The 23,585-nt window shown below is 37.2% G+C and overlaps 1 protein-coding gene across 1 annotated transcript in view; it reads right to left on the reverse strand.

Annotated features, from left to right (window-relative positions):
• The window catches only part of Acad11 (acyl-CoA dehydrogenase family member 11), an 89,611-nt gene that overhangs the window by 34,818 nt on the left and 31,208 nt on the right, over positions 1–23,585 (reverse strand). Inside the window, exons 7-12 of the mRNA XM_003476490.5 lie at positions 23,072–23,213; positions 22,654–22,775; positions 20,658–20,764; positions 19,286–19,412; positions 1,344–1,421; positions 487–625 (exon numbers count right to left, since the gene is read on the reverse strand). Of these exons, the coding sequence (XP_003476538.3) occupies positions 487–625; positions 1,344–1,421; positions 19,286–19,412; positions 20,658–20,764; positions 22,654–22,775; positions 23,072–23,213 (715 nt within the window). The remainder of the gene's footprint in view (positions 1–486; positions 626–1,343; positions 1,422–19,285; positions 19,413–20,657; positions 20,765–22,653; positions 22,776–23,071; positions 23,214–23,585) is intronic.

The following is a 23,585-nucleotide window of genomic DNA, read 5'->3' on the forward strand; positions in this document are numbered from 1 at the left end:
GGAATTTGATCCCTGAGGGAAAGAATATTATTCAGGTATTTATTATTGTAACATTTTATTCACTGATATTCTATCAAAAGGAGCTAGAAGAATCCTTAACACATAGGAAGTTATCAATAAATAACTGGTGAGGGGATGGAAAGATAGTGAAGCTAAGTCAGGGATTTGGAACTGTATACATTCTGATTAGGCACTGAAATACTCATCCCCATCAGGAAATCAGGGTTCTCACATAACCAACACCCCACCCATTCACCCATGGGTGGCGACTTCTCCTTAACAGTACTCATCAGGTGATGATGTTTAACAAAAAACAGTGAAAAATCAACCCTACTTTCGACATTTAAATCAGGTACAGTGAAAAGTAAAATTAAATTGCACGTAGATTTTGTGTAGAAAAACTTCCCTGTCATAAAATTAAAAAAAAAAAATTTAAACTCTACTCAAAGCATTAGAGAAAATTCTGTTTTTAGTTAATGTAGTAACCTGGTGCTTGGCAGTTAAAGATATTTGGAGCAAAAGAGCATTTCCCAGTTTCTTCAGCAATCAAGGCGTAGTCCACCTGGCTGAGACCACTCACAGCTGGCAAAAACAAGTTCCACAGGCCTTCTGCTTTGGCCATTTCCTGTGAAGAGGATGGGGACGCCAAGTGACCAACGCTTAGTGACCCGAAGGATCTTAAAAATACTTAACAGGATTCTTTTATCTAACAGTGCATAAAATCAAGTAGCTACTGTATTCACCACAAATCACTAGTTTTTGTTTGTTTTTCAGCTGTTCAGAAATGTCTTTTACCCAGGCTTCCTTAGATTTGGCTGAAAAATTACATTGGCTTACTTTTGAACTCTCTGTTAAATTATACCTATGATAAGGTCGCCCCTAGGTGAGTAGAATTACGCCAATATACTACTTTATACATTTTAACTTTTAGATGTAGATTAAGCCCATAGGAGATAAGAGCTGTGTTCTCTCTGCCCCTCTCTTGCCCAAACCTCCTTCTTTCCCTCTCCTTGTGCTCCCCAGACTTGTGCCTCCAGCCGTGCTCTTCTGCTGAGGGCCACCCCAGAGCCTTGCTTTCATTTACCTCAACTTAGTAATGGGTAATAATGAGGAGTTTTGATATTTCCTCTTTGAACAGCTGAAGAGGCTCTCTTTGTCACATACCACAGATAGAGAACTATATAGCCCCATTTATGTATTATAGATTGTATTTTTAAATTTCCTTTTTAAAAAAATTATTACTCATATAATTATCCTCTACATATATAATAATAGCAGTAACAAAAAATGAGGGTCTCCAAAAGCACCCGGCAATGAAATTTCCAGTGTAAAGATTTTCTCACCTTGAGTTTCTCTATCACTGAAGGTTGCTTCCACCTGTCCACTGAGTTTTCATTTTGAATATAGTACTCAAAAACTTCCTTAAAGTAATAAAAGAAAATATAACTCAAGTTAATACAAAATAAACCATGTCATGAACAAATACTAACCAATGTAAACATTTTTAGGGGAAGAAACCAAATCAGGAATATACCCTTTTTATTCTTTCTTTCCTTCCTTCCTTCCTTCCTTCCTTCCTTCCTTCCTTCCTTCCTTCCTTCCTCCCTTCCTTCTTTTAGATAAGGTCTTGCTATGGAGCCCAGACTGACTATGAACTAACAGCAGTTCTCTTGCCTCAGCCCCTCAAATGCTGGGGTTACAGGTGTGCACCATGCTTGGCTGTTCTAAGTCTTTTTAAAGCCAGACAGAGGATTTCCAGTATTAATCTATAAAGTGTATATGCCAACCGTGGTGAAGCATGCTTATAATCCCAGCACTCTAGAAGCTGAGGCTGGAGCATCACTGCAAGTTCAAGGCTATGAACTACATGGCGAGATAAAAAATAAATAAAGTTTGTATTTGCATGTGGAAAAAGAAAAACAGACACAGCAGTAAAAATTCTAAAGGTTGGCTACTCACAATATTATGCCTCAATATTAGACAGTAATAATCTCACACTCACTTGAGTGTTCCATTTCTACCACTGTGGCACAAGAGATATTGCCCAAATTAAAAAAAAAAACTAGGTAAGATATTTAAGATAGTTCTTATATATATTTGGTAATGCATAGCTGTGCTGGAAGGGAAAGGCCTAGAACAGAGCCTGACTTTTCAGGTGTGAGGGAAGAGTGGAGTCAATGTTTCAAACTGTGGGTTCTGATCTATGTTCCCCTCAGCCCTGGGCTTTAATGGGCTACAAAGCAAGGAATCCGGAGATGCAGCCAAGTGGTACAGCAACAGGGAGGATCAGAGATCACTTTCACCCTCCACCAAGTCCAGGACGCTTGGTGGGTAAAATTGAAGTAGAAATATATATATATATATATAAAATAACAAACACAAAGCACCTCAGCTCCTCAAAGGTAGACCTGGGAGATACAGATGCACAGATAGGTTTGGGACGCAATAAGCAGGTACAAAATTGTCGCGACTCTGTGACGTCCACAAGGTACAACCTAACTTGTGGACTGACTGGCTCAGAGGCTTGATACTAGCCTGCACCATCCCTGCATCCCTGCATGTATCTCAGATAACAGCAAACTGGGGAGGGCAGCAAAACCCCAGTCAGCACACTTCGGAAAGACCCTAAGCAACACGGAGAGGGTCAGAGACCCAGGACACACCAGGCTGAAAGAAACTAGAAACATGACAAGAGATAGAAATTTAAAAACCTCCAGCTGCTGAACCTGGGGAAATAAGCCCAGGAGAAGTAAATACACAAGAGAACCAGCACAGTAGCTAACCAATACTAGATACAGCATCAGCGGACATAAAGAAATACCTTCATGACCTCATAGACGAATTTAAAACTATACTTCTGATCCAAGTGAGGCAAAATATAAAAACATTAATTAAAGACATGATAAGCCCCTCCCAAGAGAACACAGATGGAAGAACGGAGGAACTCAGAAAAGAAAGAGAAACCTTTGATGAAGAATTTAAACATAACCTAGAATACATGAAACAGATCCAAAGAGATTACCAGGAAACTAAAAACTCCATTGAAAACTGGCAAAATGCCTTGACAGAAACTAAAGTTAGCCTTTTGAAACTTGAAGACAGATTTATGATATATGATCGCAAAAGAAAAGATCTCTTAAAAATAAACGAGGAAAAAGAAAGAAACAATTCAAAGGCTAGAAGACAACAAAAGGATATATAACTTAAGAATAAAACACATGACCGAAGAAGCAGAAGTAACCAAAAATGAACTACAGATATAATAAAGAAAACTTCCCAAGCATAGGAAAAAGAAATGATATCCAGATAAATGAGGCATACAGAACTCCAGCCACCTACAACCAAAACATATCTACACCCAGACATATAATAATCAAGAATCCAGAAATCCACCAAAAAAACCAGAATATTAAAAGCAGCCAGGGAAAAGAAGCAGATTATCTACAATGGAAAAATTTTCAAAATAACAACAGACTTATCAACACAAACTCTCAAATGGAGAAGAGCCTGGGGGAAATAGTCTAAACCCTGAAAGAAAATAATCTGCAACCAAGATTGATGTACTCCAGAAAACTCTCTCTCAAAATTAATGGAGAAATAAAGTGTTTCCAAGACAAGGAGGAACTGTGGGAGTTCATGGCCACCCTCAACCCTACAAAAAATACTGAAGGACATTCCAGAGAGAGAGAGGAAAAAATACCACGATTCCAGCAACAGTGGCAGAGAAACCTCAATGAATGGGGCAGATAGTGGAATTAAAGAGTAAAGTGGACAAATTATAGCAGAAAAATAGAATAGCAGACATGAGGCAGAGATAGCAAGCTATAATCTTTAATATAGATAGCCTTGATATACTAAAATAAAAAAAAAGAAACAGAGTAGATTAGGAGGCAGGTTCCATTGAGATGCTCTGAATAGGAAATACACTCAACCCAAAGGAGGGTTAATAAACTGAAAGTCAAAGATGAGAAAGCAAAGCTATATGTGACAGGAAACCAGAGAGAAATAGGGACAACTCATCTAGCAGCCTCAGATAGATTGGAAAGCTATGACACTTTTGGGCAGTGTAGAACTACAAGCTGGAAGGAAGGAAAACCCTATGACTTTAGTGAGTAAAGGAGTACAGCTCAAGATCAAGGTCAGGGGTAGAAATGTTCAGCAACACTCAGATAGACAACAGGCTGGCCCCCTAATCTAAAAACTGAAGGGGCTAGTGGGACCCAAAATATACAAAGCATCCTGAGAAGGGGAAAGGTGAAAAACAGCCTAAAAAAGGAAGGCAGAAGACATTGTTAATAGTGTATCAGGATTTAAAAGTCACAGTAGTCTTATTGCTCTGTTTAGTTTGATTTTTTTGTTCTGGTCTGTCCACTCATATCAGATTTGAGGGCACAAACATCTAACTCAAAAATAGCAGGTTATACCATGGTAACTATCCTTAATTTCCTATTAACTTAAACTGAAACCCTGTATTGCTTATATTGTCTTACTATGACTGATCATATTTGAAGCTGGTTTGTTAGACCATGGTTTTGCCTTGGCTGATATTATTGGAATTTGGTATGCTTGATAGTATCAAGTCTAAGAGTAGAGGCAACTACTCTGAAGATGACAAGATGTAAGAGATACCCATTCCAGTGTGATTATTAACTGCTTTCAAGTCCTACAATGTCTTCAAAGTTGTGTTTTTATAAAAATAGCTATGTAATACTATGCTCAACTATATTAAGCCTGATGATGTGGACAAGTCTATTGAAAATAATAAGAGAAAGCATAGCAACTACAGTAGATCACTTAATATTGTGGTCTTATGTGTCTTTTTCATTGCATGTTTTTCTAGGAATTTGTTTTGTTGTCTTGTTATGATCTGTTTTTCCCTGTAGTACAGAAAGGATAGCTAAACATGTAGAAATTCACACGTGGGAAGAATTTTTTAAACTATTTACGGGAACAGATTATATAATGCACAATGTAATGAACATATACCCTGAAGAAGAAGAGACACTAAGAAACCCAATGCTAATTCTGTAACATTATGATATAAAAATCTAGCAATACTATTATTCACTGTTCAGAGTGATATTAGTCTAGCCTCTTAAGTTCAATTTCAGCATACGTGAAGATAAGGACACTACTTCGAAGAGAATGAGAGACATTATGGCAGTCATTATTGACTTCCCCAATGTCAGGTCTTGAAGACCTAAAAAGCCTTCATCATCCTGTAATGATTTGATTAGTTCTATAATATGCAGTATGTATTCAATGTGTGCGAAGATGGGGACAATTATTTGGAAGAAAACTAGAGACAATAAGATAGACAGTGAAGATCTCCAGTGGACTTGCTTTGAAGTCCATATTTCTTTAAATTGTTCTTTATGAACTGCTTTGTTCTGTTTTGATATGTTTAATCTTACCCTCTTACAGTAAAAAACAAGTGTGTAGGACTGATAACCATATTACTAAGTTTTTGTTGGGTCATTGAGCAGAACTGTTGGCAGTGTCACTATTTGAATGTCACTTTGTATGCTTTAATTTTGTAACCTGAACACCTAAGATGACAATACGTAACTTATCAACTAGTGATTTCTTTCTGTTTGTTTTTCTGTAATTATGTATTATTTCTAACCTTTTTTTCTGTTTTTTTTTCTCTTTAAATAAAAAAGAAAAAGAAAAATAGTTTGCCAGTACATTCTCAGTCAGGAATTTGATTCTAGACTAAACATCCAAGTTGCCAGAAGGAACAATAAAATAAATAAATATGTAAGTAAATCTAAAGTAAGAGCTAGCCAGTTAAAATTAACAGTCTCTAATTTGTGCACCTAAAAGATACAACAGAAACACAAGGCTAGCCCTGGGGTTTAGCTCAGCAGTGTAAGGTGCCTGGCTGACAAGTGTGAGGTCAAGAGTTTGATCCCCGATACCAATAAAAAAAAAGACTATATTGACACTCTAGCATTTTACTAACATAACATCTCTGTATCTATTACTTCATTTGGTATTTAGGCTGGTTAAATCATTGGCTAAAAGCTAAAATCAGTATCAAAACTATTCACTCATATCATCTTACTGTTCCACAAACACTCCAATAACCAATGTACTGAAATGTTCCCTCACTGAAGAATGGCCTGTCTACACTACTGCTGTATTTGTTGAGAACTCAAAAAGGCAGAGCCCAGCCCTTTTAAAGGCACAGGCTGAATATCCTGTCATCTTTCTCAGGAAGTCCACTGAAAGAAGATTTCCTGTTTGGGGATGTTTTTATTTATATCCATTGTATTGTCACAGAAATAGTCAATGCTATTGTGTTTGGTAATAAATATATTATGCAATACATTTACAATTTCCTCATTGCTGAATGCTTCTTTATGGGATACAGTTCTCAGAAATTAAATTATGCTAAGATTTGATGCTTCATACTGCAAGGTCTATCCCCTGAAAAACTGCTAAATGGACTTGTGGTCAAGAAAAACCTGTCTCCACTAACAATAGGTAATCCCAGAGCTCAAAAGCTTCAGGAAAAAACAATGGACCAGGCCAGTAGCACTAGCCCCAAGAAAAATCCATGGTTACCGGGAACGGCAAAAAGCAGTGTAGGGTTTTACTTGCAAAGTAGTTTCTTCTACAAGACACACTGTGATTGAAGGGGAAATCCCGGGAAGCACCTGTCATACATGACAGGGTTTAACTGTTTAAGACTGAGCTACAGAAGGACTACAGAACAGCTATGCTTCATGGTCCTGGTGTCTCCCCACCACCACTCGATGGGTGATGGCCATGAGAGACCACTGGAGAAGGCACAGGGAAGTCCTAGACCCCCAGAGGAGCTTAAGCTGAGGCCAAGAAGAAAATGAGGGTCCTGTCCTCCAAGTTGAAAAACCAGGTGTAGTTTCTGGGTCTGAAAGTGCTGGCTTTAAATCCACCACCACACCCCACACTTTGCCCCACTGCCTGTATCTAGAACAGTGTTCTTTTGCTTTCCCAATCAGCCAGTGTGATCAGGGATAGGCCTTGGCTGGGACAGCTGCCTGGAGTGATTGCACCTCCCAAACTGACAGGCTGTACAGGGAGGCCCAGAAAGCCCTGTCAGGGCACACAGAGGGGCAGGGAAACCGAGTGGCTAGAGTGAACACAGCCCTGGGGCAGACAGCATTGCCAACCACACCTAGCAGGGCAGAACTCAGCATTTACATAAAAAGCATGCACAGAAACAAAATGGGACTTAATACAGACTCACTATCCCTCCCATCTACAGACCCTGCGAAGAAAACACATTCAGACCCACAGAGAAATTTTTAGGACCAATCTCTTCTTTTCTTCATTGGTTTTGGTGGGTGTGGGTGTTGGTGGGAGGGGGTGACTTTTCTTCTTTTTTCGCTTGTTCTCTTTTTTCTTGATTGTTCTTTTCTGTTACTTTTATCTAATTCCATTAATTTTCCTTTAGTTCTTAATAAGATTCTTTATCTTACTTTTCTCTGCTCCTTGTCTTTATTTTTCAAGTTTCATCTCTTTCATTTTCCCCTTCCCCATCCCTCCATTTTATTAGTTATTACCATTAAGCTTTATTAATCTTTAAGTATTTAGTTGACTCTATATTTTTTACTATTGACTTATTCTCTATTGTTACCAGTGGTACGGTAGTTGTATTAGTAGGTATTTACTGTATATTAATATTTGCTTTGTCTTTGTGCCTGCATTATTGCAGATTTTTTAGTATTAATCTGGGGGGTACAGGAGTAGCTTTTATTGGTTCTTATCATACATCAATATCCAGTTTATATTTGAGTCTCTTACTGTTGTTGATTTGTTTGCTATTGCTAGGGTGGAATAGTTGTTGCTATTAACTGGCTTTTACTGTACACAAATATCTGTTTTTTCTTGGTGTAATCAACAATACTCAGGCATTTCTGGGAAGTGGGTACTGGGCCTATTACATTGCTCCCTCCCTTCATAAATAAATGGTAGTGGTCTGATTTTGGGAAAGAGACAAAGGCCTATAGTTAAACACACCCACAGCACATCACTGGAAAGCAGTTACTAAATTAGAGATCTCTGACAGAGACTCTCTACTATAATGGACCCTCAACTGTGAGTGTGTGCACCATGCATGAAAACCAATAGAAACTCAAAAAATTAGGGGAAAAATGTCCCCCAATCTCCCAATTTCACCAAAGTTCATCCATGGAGCATCAATACAGAGGAATTCAAAAGTCAAACAGCTGAATGATATGAAATGATGAAAAAGAGACAAAGAAAAACCAGATCACTAAAGTGCTCAGTGAGTTAAAAAATAACTAAACAAATGAGTTTAATAAGCAAAATTATCAGTGAGTTTACAGAGACACTAATAAAGACCTAGCTGAGCTAAATAAAATGGTATAAAAGATGAATGAACAGCTTAGCAAACAATTAGAGTCCATGAAAAGATACCAAACAGAAATCTAGGAAGTTAAAAAATTCTATTGAAAGTATTGGTAGTAGAAGTGATCAATGCGAGGACAGAGTGCCAGGAGCAGGAGAGAGGTGTAATGCAGATGGGCATACACAGAGCTACACCTTAAAAAACCACTAAGAACATGAAAAATGCACCCAACAGCTGCTAGATAATGCAAAGACCAATCTAAAATCAATTTGAATTAGGGAAAAGATCACAAGACAGGACAAATGGCATAAAAAAAAACAAGTTATGGAAATAATAGCAGAAAGCTTTCCAAGTATGAGGATGTCTACTCTCATCACTACAATTCAATACAGTACTCTAAATATTAGCTGGAGCTATCAGGCAGGGAAAGAAATAAAAGGGATATGTGCGGTAAGTCAAACTGTCTTTATCCACAGCCAGTAAGATCTTTCACACAGAAGATCCAAAGATTTGCACCAAATAACAAGAACTATCAACGACAAGAGAGCACGACACAATATCAATCCAAAAAATTAATAGTTTATAGACACCAATACTGAACTCACTGAGAAAGAGACTGGAAAAATAATACCCTTCACAATAACTTTCAGAAAAATTAAGTACTTGTGAATTAACTCAACCAGGATGTGAAAACTACAACAAAAGCTATAGTCTTCTGAGAAAGGAGTCAAAGAAGGCATCAGAAAATGGAAAGATAGCCCTTGTTCTTGACATGCAGAAACAATACTGTCAAAATGGCCATACTACAAAACTGATACATAGATTTTTTCCCCAAAATCCATTTTATTTCAAGGAGAAAAAGAAAGAGAAAGAAGGGGGACAACAAAGAAATTTCAAAGCACGTTGATCAGGAGGCAACAGTGGTGTGTATATTGCACACTGTCTTCCCCAAATCATTCACTCAGAGGATAAGACATCTGCATTCAGTTGTCAGAACACTACCAGTACAAATCTTTCTCTTCAGTGAACTCAGAGAAATCAGTAGTATAACTATCTTAACTATTTTTATATACATATACATACATGTATACATATGTTGTCTTCACTAATGAGACAATACAATGTTTACAAATGTTACAAACAAGTGTCTTATTTATGTCACTAATAAGTATGGATCCTTTTTTTTTTTTTTTGTCTTTTTCATTTTTCTCGGTACCGGGGATCGAACTCACGACCACCTGCTTGCAAGGCAGGTGCTTATGCCACTGAGCTAAACCCCCAGCCCCAGTCACTAATAAGTATGATTTCAAGGTACAATTTACCTATAAAAGTCTCCAGTTTATCCTTCTTTATGACTGAGTAGTACTCCATCATATAAATATAGCACATCTTTTTTTAATCTATTCTTTAGTCAATGGACATTTAGCTTATTTCTAAGATCTGGCTATTTCAAATTCTTCTTTTATAAACATGGGTGTACATATATTGCTGCAGTATGATGCTTTCAGTTCTTTTGGGAAGATACACAGCAGGGGAATATCTAGGTTGAATGGGACCTCTAGTCCTAGTTTTTGGAGGAATCTTCACATTGATTTCAACAATCGTTCTGCATTCCCAGCAACAGTTGAGAAGAGTTCTTTTTTCCCCACAGGCCCTCCAGCATTTGTTATTGGTTGATTTCTTGGTAATAGCCATTCTTTCTGGGGTGGGGTAGAAACTAAGTTTTGTTTTAATTTGCATCTCTTGAATGACCAGTGATGTTGAACATTTTTCACTATTTATTTGCAGTTTGTATTTTTTCTGAGAATTGTGTATTCATCTCAGATGCCCATTTTTAGATTGCATCTTTAAATCTGGGAGGATTGATTTGTTTTTAGTTCTTTATATTTCCTCTGGGACCAGACTCACTGGGTTTGCCACAGCCCAAGCAATTTCCATGGGTCTGCACCCAGTTGGGAGCTGCTGGAGAAAGCCGACTGCGGGTCTGAGTTCTGGGATTATCTGGACCATCTCCAAAATGGCCCCAGTTAATCACTCTCTCCTCAAGGGAGGACTAAGTCCTCTGCACCCCTCCAGACAGTGCAGTCCTCCATGTCCGCCGCTCCCTTCCACTGCTGCATCTTCCTTCAGAGGCTTCTGGGGTTGCCAGCTGCCACAGTCACCCTGCATCTCCAGGTTCAAACAGTTCCTCCCGCCCAGTGAGTCCCATCTCAGAGTGAAGGTGCCTCTGGCTACTGTACTCTTCTTTTTGAAATTTTTCTTTTTACTCTCTCTGTGGGCTTCAATTTGCACTTCAGATTCTTCCTGGGACCAGGGGATGCATTTCCTTTCTTCTTGTCTTTCTCAGGATGCTATATTCCAGCATCTGAACAGTAATTTTCAGAAAGACTATTTCTCTGCTGCTTGCCACTCCATTATCTTCTTAGATTTAATGCAATCCCAATCAAAATATCAATGGTATTTTTCACAGAACTAGAAAAACAATCTTAAAATTCATGTGGAAGCAGAAGACAACCAGAATAGCAAAACAACCTTAGGTAACAAGAGCCAAACAGGAGAGATCACAATCCTGGATCTCAAATTATATTACAAAGCTATACCAATAAAAACAGCATGGTTTGGCTCATGTCTTGATTACGTTTCTCTGGTTGCTGAGACAAAATACCTGATGCCCAAAATTAAGACAGGAAAGGTTTATTTAGCTCGTAGTTTGTGGAGGTTTCAGTCCATAATCAGCTAGCTCCAAGGCAGGGTGGCTTACAACAAAAGGCAGTAGTTCATGGTGGCAGGAGATAACAAAAACCACAAAAGTCAAAAAAGGAGGAGCAGGAGCGAAGACTGTTTTTGTCCCTTATATTGTAGGTAGGTCACAACAACCCTAGGATAGGGGAAGCATTCACACCCATAATCCCAGCATTGGACCATGGATTAATCACAAATTCTAATAGCCTGCTCCCATGATGCCTGAGACTTTAGGGGGACATCCAGACACAAACCACAAGAGCTCTCAAATATACATATGGATCAATGAAATGAAATAGATGATGCAGAAGCAACCTCAGGTACACTTGGGCAGCTGATCTTTGACAAAGGGGACAAAAATATACTGGAGGAAAAGTAGCCTCTTTAGCAAACAATGCTAGGAAAATTGATTATACACATGAAGAAGATTAAATTTAGGCCCATATCTTTGACTATCTATTAAAATAAAATAAAAATGAATCAAAGAGTTAGATATTGAAACAGAAAGATGGGGCTGGGGATTCTTGGGAGGTGCTTAGCATTTCTTTAACTAATCTATTTATATCTTGCTTTACTTGGTTAGTGGTGTAAGTGTCTTCGTGGCAAGCATGAGGTCGTGAGTTTGAACCCCGGTACCAAAAAAAAAAAAAAAAAAAAAAAAGAAAGAAAGAAACAGAAAGACTTGATCGTTTGAAAGATAAAATAGGCAAAACTTTTGAATACAGTCATGGGCAAATATCTTTTGATCAGAGCCAGAACTGCAAAAGAAACATCGAAAATCAACAAATGGGTTGCATCAAATTATAGTGCTTCTGAAGAGCAAAGGAAACAACCAATGAAGAAAAAGGACAACTGACAGAAAAGGACAGCTGAAATGAATAGACATTTCTCAGAAAAGAAAGCACAATGGCTAATGCATGAATAAAATGTTTAACATTTCTAGCCGTTAGTGAAATGCAAATTAAAATAGTTCTGAGATTACTTTTTAGCCCATAAAGAATGGATATCAAGAAATCAAATAGTAACAAATTATGGTGAGATTGTAAGGAAAAATGCCTTCACTGATTTTGATGCAGATATAGATAATAACCACTATAGAAATAATTATAGAGATTTCTCAAAACTCTAAAAATTCCATTTGACTTAGGTATGCCTCTTCTGGGTATTTTCCTAAAAGAATTAAAGACATCATATTGTAGCATGGATACTCATGTTTATAGCGGCACTATTTAAAAGCACCAAGTCTTGAAAGTGGGCTGTGTGTCCATCAATAGATAAATGAATAAAGAAAATATGGTATTTACACACAGTGGAGTACTACACTGCCATATAAAAGGATAAATCAGACATTTGTAGGAAAATAATGATAAGTCAAATAAATCAAACACACAAGCTTAAATATTACACAATTTCTCTTATATGAGAAACTCAAAGCATATATAAAGAACAAAATGAAATATACTTAATATGAAGCAGGGAGATAGATTTTTGTAAATGGGCAGAGCAGCCGAAGATGGATGGCTTGTGGTCAGGGAAAGGACAAATTAAAAAAATTGATAGTGCTTTGGCATCTCTGAGGAGATGGCAGATGGTGATGGCCACCTCAGCTTCAGGGTGGAGATGAGAAATATTCATTATCGGGATCTAGTGGGTTAAAGACTAAACAGCCTACGATGCACATGACAATTCTACAGTAAAGAATCATCCAACCTCACACATCAATAGTGTAGAAACTGAGAAATCTTTGCCTAGAGAGATAACAGGAGGAGGTAACCGACAAAGAAACTGAGTCTCCTATATATTCCTGAATGGAAAGAACAAAAAAATATGAGAAGAGGAGGCAACAAGAAAGGGTCCTCAGTCCCCAATCCTGAGAACACTGATCCAGGAAAGGTAAATGCAAAGGAGAATGAGGACAGAAAACATGCAATATCAGACACGGCACCAATAGACATAAAGCAATATCTTAGGGACATCATAGACGAGTTCAAAAGTGAAGTATTTAACCAAGTAAAGCAAGATATAAGTAGATGAGTTAAAGAAATGCTAAGCATCTCCCAAGAAAAATCAGATGGTGGAATGGAAGAACAAAAAAAAGGGGGAGAATTTTCTGATGGAGAAATAGAGAAAACATAGAATACGTGAAGCAGGTTCAAAGAGATTATCAGAAAACTAAAAACTCTATTGAAAGCTGGCATAACAGCTTAAAAGAAACTAAGGATAGTTTACCTGAACTGGAGGACAGATTTGTAATGTGGGAACATGAAAGGAAAAACTTCTTTAAAATAACAAGGAAACAAGCGGTAACAATACAAAGGCTAGAAGATGACAAGAAAAATCTATAACTTAAGAATAAAGAATGTGAGTGAAGAAGCAGGGGTACAAACAAAGGAAATGAAAAGGCTATTCACAGAAATAATGAGGGAAAACTTCCCAAACATAGGAAAAGGGAAAGATGCTCAGATGTATGAGGGATACCATAATCGCCAGCCAACTACAATCAAAACAGAACTACACCCAGGCATATAATAATCAAGATTCTAGAAATCCAATATAAGAACAGAATATTAAAATTTGTCAGAGACAAGAAACAGATCACTTACAAGGGAAAACCCATCAGAATTACAGCAGACTTCTCAGCACAAACCATAAAATCTCGAAGAGCAAAATAATCCAAACCTTGAAAGACAATAATCTCCAGCCAAGATTGATATATCCTGCACAACTGTCCCTAGAAATTAATGGAGAAACAAAGTGCTTCCAGGATAAGAGGAACTGGGGGAATTCGCAACCCCAATCCAACTCTACAGAGAATACTGCAGGACATTCTAAAGAGAGAAAAAAGTACCAGGATTCCAGAAACAATGGCAGAGAGGCCACAATGAATGGAGCAGAAAGTGAAATAAAAAAGACAAACAGACAACTAATGACAGAAAAAGAGAACAACAGAAATGAGGCAGAGAAGGTTGGATATAATTTCTAATATAGATGGCCTAAATATACTAACTTAAGGGAAAAAAGAGAGAATCACAGGCAGAGTGGATAAAGAGGTAGGGTCCACCGAAAGGCCCTTTATAGGAAATATAATTATCCTGAAGAAGGTTATATGGACCAAAATCAAATATGAAAAAATGGAACACGATGTGATAGGGAACCAGAGAGTAATAGGGGTAACTGGACCAGTATTTATGGATAGGTTGGATAGACAGGCTTTAATAAATGAAGAAATACAACTAGAAATCCAAACCAGGAGTGAGAAAGTATAGAAACACTTAGGTAAATAGCAGGTTGCCCCCCAATATAAAACCATGAGTGATGGGGAGACCCAAAAATACACAGTTCATTCTGGGGGAGTAAAAGGCAGGGATAGTCTTTAAAAAAAACAGCAGAAGATATAGCTAATAGTGTATCAGGAATTAAAACCCTTATTACTCACACCACTCTGCTTGGTTGGAACTTGTTCCGTACTAGTTTGTATGCAAGCCCTGGATCTGAGGGCACAGACAGCTGTCGCGAAGATACCAGGACATAGCACAGTGGACATCTTTAATTTCCTATTAACTCAATCAGAATCCCTGTATGACTTATATTGTTGTATCATGACTGATCTTAGTTAAGTCTGACTTGTTTGATTGCTGCTTATTATTGACAGATTTTATTGAAAACTGTTAGGTTGCTGGTATCAAGTTGAGGAGTATAGACAACTACACTGAAAATGACAATGATTCACTGCGATATCCATTCTGATTTGATTACCACCTGTTTTTGTAGCTCTACACTATCTACAAAGTTGTATTTCTGTTAATTCTGTTATGTACTGATATGTTCAATTAAACTTTATCTGATGATATAGCCAATTCACTTGATGATAACAAGAAACAGCACAGTAACCATGGTAAAACTTCTTATACAGCAGTCGTATATGTCTTTTTAGTTTTATGTGTCTATAGGAATATGTTTAGTTCTGTCCTGCTTTGTTCTTTTTCTCCCGCTAATATAGAAAGAACAGAAATACATATTAAGACTCATGCTTGCATAAAACCTATAAACAGTTTATGAGAACTGATCTGATGACACATGATGAAATGAACAAATACTTTGAAGAAAGGGGCACTGCAGTACCCAGTGCTGATTCCAGAGTGTTATGATGTGAAATCCAGCAATATTATTAATCTTTGTTCAGAAGGATTTTAATCTAATAAGTTTTGTTGGCTCTCAACATAAATGAAGATATGGATAAATGCATGCATGTCTAAGTGTATAGAACTGATACTCATATTACTTAGTTTTTGTTGGATAGTTGAACAGAACTGTTTTCAGTCTCCCTGGTTGAAATCCCATTTATATGTTCCACTTTTGTATCTTCAACAATTATTTGTGGGGGGACAATATATATAATCAACTAGTGATTTATTACTGTTTATTTCTTTTCTTTGAAAGTATGTACCACTTCTGCTCATTTTCTATTGTTTTATCTTTCTCTAAATAAAAAAATAATTGATATGCTACGAAAAGTACTAACTCCCCACAGTGAATGCAATCATTATGTACTGCAAACATGTGCTAATTAAAATTAAAAAGTAAATTAGTATTTGTGGTCTAGTATGTCTCAGAATACCATGGAATATCTCACTATCAAAGAATACTAGTTAGGGCTGGGATTGTTGCTCAGTCAGTGATATTGCAACTGCCTTTTGGACCCCTAATATGGGGGAGAGAGAGAGAGTGAGACAGACAGACAGCCAGACAGACAGAGACAGAGAGAGAGAGAGAGAGAAAGAGAGAGAGAGAGAGAGAGAGAGAGAGAGAGAGAGAGAGAGAGAGAGAATACCAATTAAAGTATGAAAACTGATTTACTTAGCCAGGGACAGTGGCATGAGCCTGTATGTTCAGCTACCCAGGAAGCTGAGACAGCAGGATGACTTGAGCCTAGCAATTTGAGGCCAGTCTGGGCAGCATAGCAAGACTGTGACTCAAAGTGCAAAAAAATTTTAAAAATCAACAGTTCCTCCTCCACTACTACACTGTCAGACAGTAGGAAAGTTTGATTAAAGTCACCATTACGTTAAAGGGGTGTTCACCATAATATATTATGTTGCCACTTCCTGTTTGACATGCTATCTTGGGATTGTTTATCAATTTTAAATAGGAAGAATTAACTTTTAACATTTTTTTAAAATAACAGGTAATGGAGCTGGGGATTTAGCTCAGTGGCTCAAATGCTTGCCTGGTAAGGGCAAGGTTGTGAGTTCAATCTCTGGTACCAAAAAAACCCCAGGGTTATGTTTTCACCTTATGATATTCAAGGAATTTCAAAGGCCAGTAGAATTATTTCATGAATCTAAACATATAAATAAAAACTCATTAAGAGCCTTAAGAGCTACGGACATGCTGTGAAATGTTTGTATGTTGTACAATACAATGTATTTTTCTAAATATGATTTATTTTATGTAAACTCAAGCTATAACGATACTAGGTGAGTTTTATAGGTGTTCCTCTCTCATTTTGAAAAAGCTATTTACTTTTTTCTAGGATCTTTCCAAATGTATATATCCCACAGCAAGGGATAAGTATTATTCAGAATGACACATTTTTACAGACATTGGTAGAAGTTAGGAAAGGAAGAAAAACACACATTACCAGATGTGGATATGTCTCAGATTTGAAAGATTTACAAAGATAACACGGCCATGGCTGTCCTTGTGACACAAAATATTGCCAATCTGTTCTTTAAAGCTCGATTTCCTTTTTGGGGGGCAAATTTGTTGCACATGTCCTAACAGCGGTGTGAGACTGAGCTCAGTGCAGCTTCACAACCTGTCCTGTGATCCTGACCCTCTGTGCTGTGGCTCCCGCCCACCCGCAGTTAGGAAGGAAAGAACAAATGTGTCTGCTTTCCTCTGCCTGTGGCCAGTCCACTGAACAATGGGCTGGTGGCTGGTAGTGTACCAAGATTTAGGGGTGACCTGGTAGGAATGAGGGAGTCTAAGAGGCGAGCTGGGGTCTCCATCCCTCACCATACACAGTAAAAATACAAAAATAAAACCCTGCAACAGAGGAAGCCAAATCATGGAGGGTCCTACTTTAGCCCACTAACCTCATGTTGAAGCCTGGCTTTTCTGAACAGATCAGTTGTTATTTTCCTTTTCTGAGTATGGTTTCAACCTTGGGGCAAATGCTATTGCCGTGCAGGGTTAATAATAGACCAACCCAAGCAGCTCATCTGCTAACTCCTTAATTGGTCTTTGTGGATTTCTTCCTCTTTTCATCTGCCAATAATAGGTTAAAGGCAGTTACCATCTGTTTTAAACCATTCTCTTACTTCAAACTCCTATTCAGATGTGGTTTCTTCTGTTACGGTGTATTCTTGGATAGGACACACTGGGGCTTCCAAATCTAATTTCTACTCTTTAATCCTCTGGTGTGTTCTCTTTCCTGCTTTTACCAACTTATTTCACTTTCTAAAAACTTCTTTATTGTTAATTCAATGGGATTTTATTTGAAGGAGGGAGGGAACTGTTGAATTCATACCACCATCTTGAACTGAAATTGTTTCATCCCTATGTTTTTGCACTGGAGAGTGAATCAGGAACGCTCTTTTACTGAGCCCTTTCAGCTCTTGTCCAGGCTGGTCTCAAACTATGATCCTCTTGTCTCAGCTTCCTGAGCAGCTGAGATTATAAGTGTGTGCCAAGGTGCTCATCCTGCAGTCTCTCCTTACTACACAAAAGTTCAGTTTTAAAACTAAGAAGGAAAAGATATTAACTAGAATAAAATATCCAGTATTACCTAAATCACAGGATAGGAGAGGTAATTATTTTAGAAAGATTTCCCCACATTTAAGTCTTTTTTTAAAGAAACTATACTCCATAAGAGATATTCATCTCAATCAGATATTTATTAAAAATATGATTACTATTCATATTATTCAAACAATAGCACTAACTGTCCTACAGACATATATCAGCTCTGAATTTTTATTTTTATTTTTTTGTACCAGGGGTGGAACTCATGACCTCGCACTTGTCAGGCAGGTGCTTATGCGGCTGAGCTAAATCCCCAGCCCCAGCTCTGAATATTTTTGTTAAAAGAACGTTGATCTTTTAAAGTTCTCTATTTAATGTCGCCAGTCTAGACCTCCAGCAACACACACAATTAGAATGGGAATTTATTGTATATGTGAGACCCATTCTCACGGCGCTGATGAAGAAACTCAGGCCACAGAAGACCAACTATCACAAGGACACCTACCCTAATCTGCGGAAGGACCTGACAAGAATCAAATCCTTACAATCTCTATACCATTGTTCTACTCACACATATCCCCAGATAATGTTTTTTCCCTTTTTCATTTTTTTTGACACATGGTCTTGCTCTGCAGTTGAGGCTGGCCTTGAATTCAACACTTAGCTGGCCTCCAACTCTCAGTGATCCTCAATGATCCTCAGTCTTCCTGCGGGGATTACGGGTGTACATGAGCACATCCAGCTTGCAATATAATTTTCATAAGCTCTTTTATCTTATCTTGATGGCACCGACCATCTTATTTTAGTGCCTGTCTTTCCTGCTAACATACGAGCTCCATAGGAACATAAGCTCTGTCTATCTTGTTCTTTCATTCAGTTGTTCCCCAAGTGTCTAACCAATCATTAGATACCTGATAATTATTTGTAAATTAAGCGAATGAACACACTGTGTTGCCTTTCAATTCTCTTTGAAAGTACTGAAATTTAACACCTTAAAATAGTACATTATGGGAGAAATATCTGTGAACAGCTCTGACTAATGTATATCATTTTCTTGGCATTGTCATTCATCTTGTGAAGTCTGCAGTTCTCATTAAATTCTCAAAAGGGTCCATATTTATTTAAAACAAAAAAACTGAAAGGCATTGTCCTAGGAAAAGGTATCCAAGATAGTGTTTTGTACCAATATATTCAGGCTCCCAAGTGCTACTTCTCTTTAGTTTAGTTTTAATTCCACAAACTTACCTGCAAACCCTGCCCCACACACTTGGGCATATTTTAGGAGGTTGGCATTTCTCAGGCTCGGTGATAATGAGGAGGGCAGTCTGAATAAGGTTAATTACAAAGAAGATGACACCATGTTTCTCCTATGAGCAGAGATTTTAAAGAAATATTCACCAATAGTTGCTTAGCACAAAAATATTGTTTAGATAATACCTTCTCTGCTGGAAGGATGTGTTGTTTCATGAACTGCTTCACCTTAGCGAGAACTTCTTGGCCTTTTCTAGTCTGTACAAATAAGTGTCTGGTGCTATCAACTGGTGGCAGTGCAGTAGTGAACGTTCTTTACCAAAAAGAAAAATTACAAAGATACGCAAAATCATTATATTTATTTCGAAGATAATATGAAGTCTTCTCTAGCTTCTCAAAAACATTCCTCAGAAAGTTTTAGATTCTTTTCTTTCATATTATGGGATAAATGTAGAATCATTCTTTAGAACATTAATGCCTAAATAACTATTTGGAAAAAATATAGTTTAGAATATTGAAGCCCAGGGTCATAATTGCTAAAAGAGGAAGTGAGGGTATTCTATACAAATCTAGTTATTATTCTTAGTACATGCCTCACAAATACAACTGCAGAATGCTTTAAAGACCTTTAAAGACAAAGGCATGCCATGCATGGTGATATATTCTATAATTCCAGCACTTGGGAGGATGGGGCAGGAGGATCACTGTGAGTCCAAGGCCAGCCTGGGCTACATAGTGAGACCTTATTTCAAGAAATGAATGAACAAACAAAAAGATAAAGGTAAAATAGGAAGCAAAACACAATTGGCTCTTATGTTGTAAAGATTACAAAAATGTGTTTACAAGATGATTGTGGAAACAGCTGCCACAGTGCTATGCCATGGGTCCTTGTAGCTCAGGCGGAATTTCTGGGGTCAGCGTTAGAGTCCCTTCCGTGAGTAACGTGGGTGTGATGTACACAGGCTGTCAGATGCCTTGCAGTGCTTGGGCTTCAGGCACTTCCGAAATGTCTGAGTAAAATTCCAGGAAATGTGACTGTGGCAAGAAGCAGTTTTTCTAAGATGACAAATAACTTTATATAACGTAATTTTAAATAGGTATATATAGTAACTTTAAGTATTAAGAGGAAATACTTGAGAGTTTAATCTGTATCTTTAAAAAGTTACACATTTGAATTGGCAAAAAGTCTTTTAATCATAAATATGGAAATTTTCTTTATACTTCAGGTCAATTTATTTTTTGTTTTTATTTTTGATGGGACTGGTGTTTGAGCCCAGGGTCTCACACATGCTAGGCAAGTGCAACCCCTTCAGCCAGGTCGGTTTGTTTTTAGGCATGTAAGGGGTAGTTTACCAAAACCTACCATGCTATACCATGGCATAAGCAATACATGTACTTTCTACCGCTTAACTTTATAACTTTCACATACCTAGTAATTATTTGCTAACTAAATTAATGTACAGCGTTGAATTTGTTAACTGAATGAATGACCCTCCATGAACTTACTGGAACACTGTTACCCAAGTTTGAGTTACACCAAGAATCGGTTTTTTCTTACCTTTTTGAGAGCTGTAATCCGGTTTCTGCCAGAGGTTGTACAGAATTGGCAGACAGAAAGATATCTCTAGATGAATTATTTCCCAAGAGACATCTATAATATATTCCCTATGAGTAAATTAACAAAGAACAATTAAAATTCATTGAAATTTGTCCCTCAACTACATAAATCAGTCTTTCTACACTTATGTGGGGAACTAGATTCATGGAGTGAGGATGTAAATTAGCTACCTGCGCTGTAAACTTACATCAAGGGTAACTCTACCCCTCTAAACTGAAGAATCAACCTGTATCATCAGGTGGTTAAAACACTCTCATCTGACGGAAGTGCAACTGATAACCAAACCAAGCTTGAAAATGATCTCAGAAGTCACCTAAGACACCTAACCTGCAAGATACATCATCTATAAGGATCATTGTCTTCCCTTCACAGTGGGAGTAAAATTAAAGGAACTAGAATCAGATTTTTAAAAAACTATAAAACCAAAGAGAAGGCAATGAGATGACCTCTAATATTTATTTATTTACTCATTTATTTTTCAGTTTTTTGAGACAGGGTCTCACTGCCTAGTTCAGGCTGCCCCTGCACTCACTATGTAGCTCAGGCTGGCCTTGAACTTCTGGCAATCCTCCTGTCTCAGCCTTCTGAGTGCTGGGATTACAGGCATGTGCCCCCACACCTCGACTGATCTCTAATGTTTAATCTCATCTGGAGACCACTAATTTGGGTAAAAATGTTAGCTGAATTCTGGTCAGTCTTTGTCATAATTCTCCATTTTTTTACTTGTACCTTACTCTACAGCTAATGATAGACATTTTAACTTCAATCATAACCAATGTCAAACCTTCATTTGAAATGAAATCTACCTGACACCCAGTTCCTGTGTATTTGATTTGTGAGACATGACACAGAAATGCACCTGTTTTGACAAACCATGAGAAGCTTGTTCATTCAGCACAACTAACTCTCCTTCACTCACTCACTGACTTACTGGGACAGGGTCTTGCTGTGTAGTCCAACGGGCCTGGACCTATCGAGGTAGCTCACACTAGCCTTAAACTCACGAGCCTCCTGCCTCAGCCTCCCAAGTGAGGGATTACTGATATGTGCCATCATGCCTAGCAACGTATCAACTCTTGGAAGGTAGGATGAGCTGTAACATAATTCACCTTTCAGTTCATGGACAGTACAAATTCTGAGGACAGGGAAAAATAATCATGATTTTCCTTATTCCTTCTTTTTCCACTCCTTTTCTTTCAAGAATCTCTTATTTACTTTTCTTCTAAATCTTAGACTTAATGAGGGATCTCAATTTCTTAAACTCACTAAGATTTAAAGTACCTAGAAGCTGGATTAATCTAAAGAAGGCATTTGTTAAGATTAAAATGTAACTAGATAAAAATAAAATTTATCCTCAATTCCCTCTCAAAATTAATAACATGAATTATTATAGAAAATGGAAATTTGAACTTATTTACTCATAAACATATTAAAGACTACATATGCTCGGTACTGTGCCAGCCTTGGATAATTCTTCCTGATTAATAAAAAACACTAGTCCAAGACAGAGATCATCAAAAGATCTTAGTTTCTTTGTATACTTTTTTATTCAGGAAAGGCCAATTCTTGTGTGATTTTTCATTGTTTTGTCATTATATATCTTTGTCTTGCTCTCCATTTTATGTTTATCATGCAAAAATGATAAATTTCTCTACTTAAGTTTTTTTTAAAAACTAAAGTCCTATTCTGGAGCTGAGCATAGTGGTATATGCCTGTAATCCTAGCTCTTAGGAGGCTGAAGCAGGAGGATTGCTGTGAGTACAAGCCCAGCCTCAACTACATAGCAAGACCTTGTCTCAACAAACCTAATACTCATCATTATGAAATGCAAAAATGTCTTAGGGTAGCAAAATATTAACACCCTAAAGAACACAAAATATTTGTAACATTATGTTAGTTAAAATTGGTGAAATTCATGTTTAAAACAATTAATTACCTGTGCTATTCCAGCCAATTTAAAACATGACAAAGCAAGAAAGAAATTCCAGTTAGGAAGAATAGGATTAATTCCCCTGCAGCGGCCATAGATAGAAATCAGTTCTGCCATTGATGGTATCCCTACAAAAGCAGCACATAATACAAAATTTAACAAAAACATCATGAGAAATATTTCAAAATGTTATAATACACCATATATATGTAAAAGGATTATAACAACCATAATCCATACAATATAACATGTTTTAATATTGATTCTGAAAAAAACAGTATATACAAAGAACATTTCATCATTAATTACTGTGAGTGGAATGCTATATTCAAAAAATTAAATACAACAAAATTATTTCAGATTATAACATTATTAAATACACTTTTGTAATAACAGCAATTTCAAAAGTATAATGCTTTTGTACCTATTATTCCCTGGATATGAGAACCTCGATTGAACACTGGAAGTGTCCTTGGCCAAAAGTAGATCACAGAAAGATAAGCTAAGTCTGACAAAGGATGACCAATGGTTGACAGCTCCCAATCCAGCACTGCTATGACTCGTGCCTGTAATTAAAAAAAAAAAGATTTCTAACAAGTTAAAATTCAAAAAAATTAAAATAAGAATATAGAAGAAATAGGATTCATTCAAAATCATATTTTCCACAAAAATCAATATGAGACCATAGATTACAGTCTCCGAAAGTAGCACACTTAATTTATAACCAGTGTAGCCTGGATTAGGTAGCATTAAATCATCTGGTTTCATTACTAGCCATCAGACCTTCTGTATTTTACTTTATACCACCTTAACATATCTATTAATGAATTAAGGTAAAAGCAGATAAACTGCTCATCAGAGAGTAACTGTAGCAAAGAAGAAATTCTAATACCTAATTATATGTTGAGAATTCAAGTACAGAGCCATGTATAGAGCCG

Source organism: Cavia porcellus, unplaced genomic scaffold, assembly GCF_034190915.1.
Source record: "Cavia porcellus strain 051 isolate PalLab524CR breed Dunkin Hartley unplaced genomic scaffold, mCavPor4.1 scaffold_5, whole genome shotgun sequence".
NCBI classification, from domain to species: domain Eukaryota; kingdom Metazoa; phylum Chordata; class Mammalia; order Rodentia; family Caviidae; genus Cavia; species Cavia porcellus.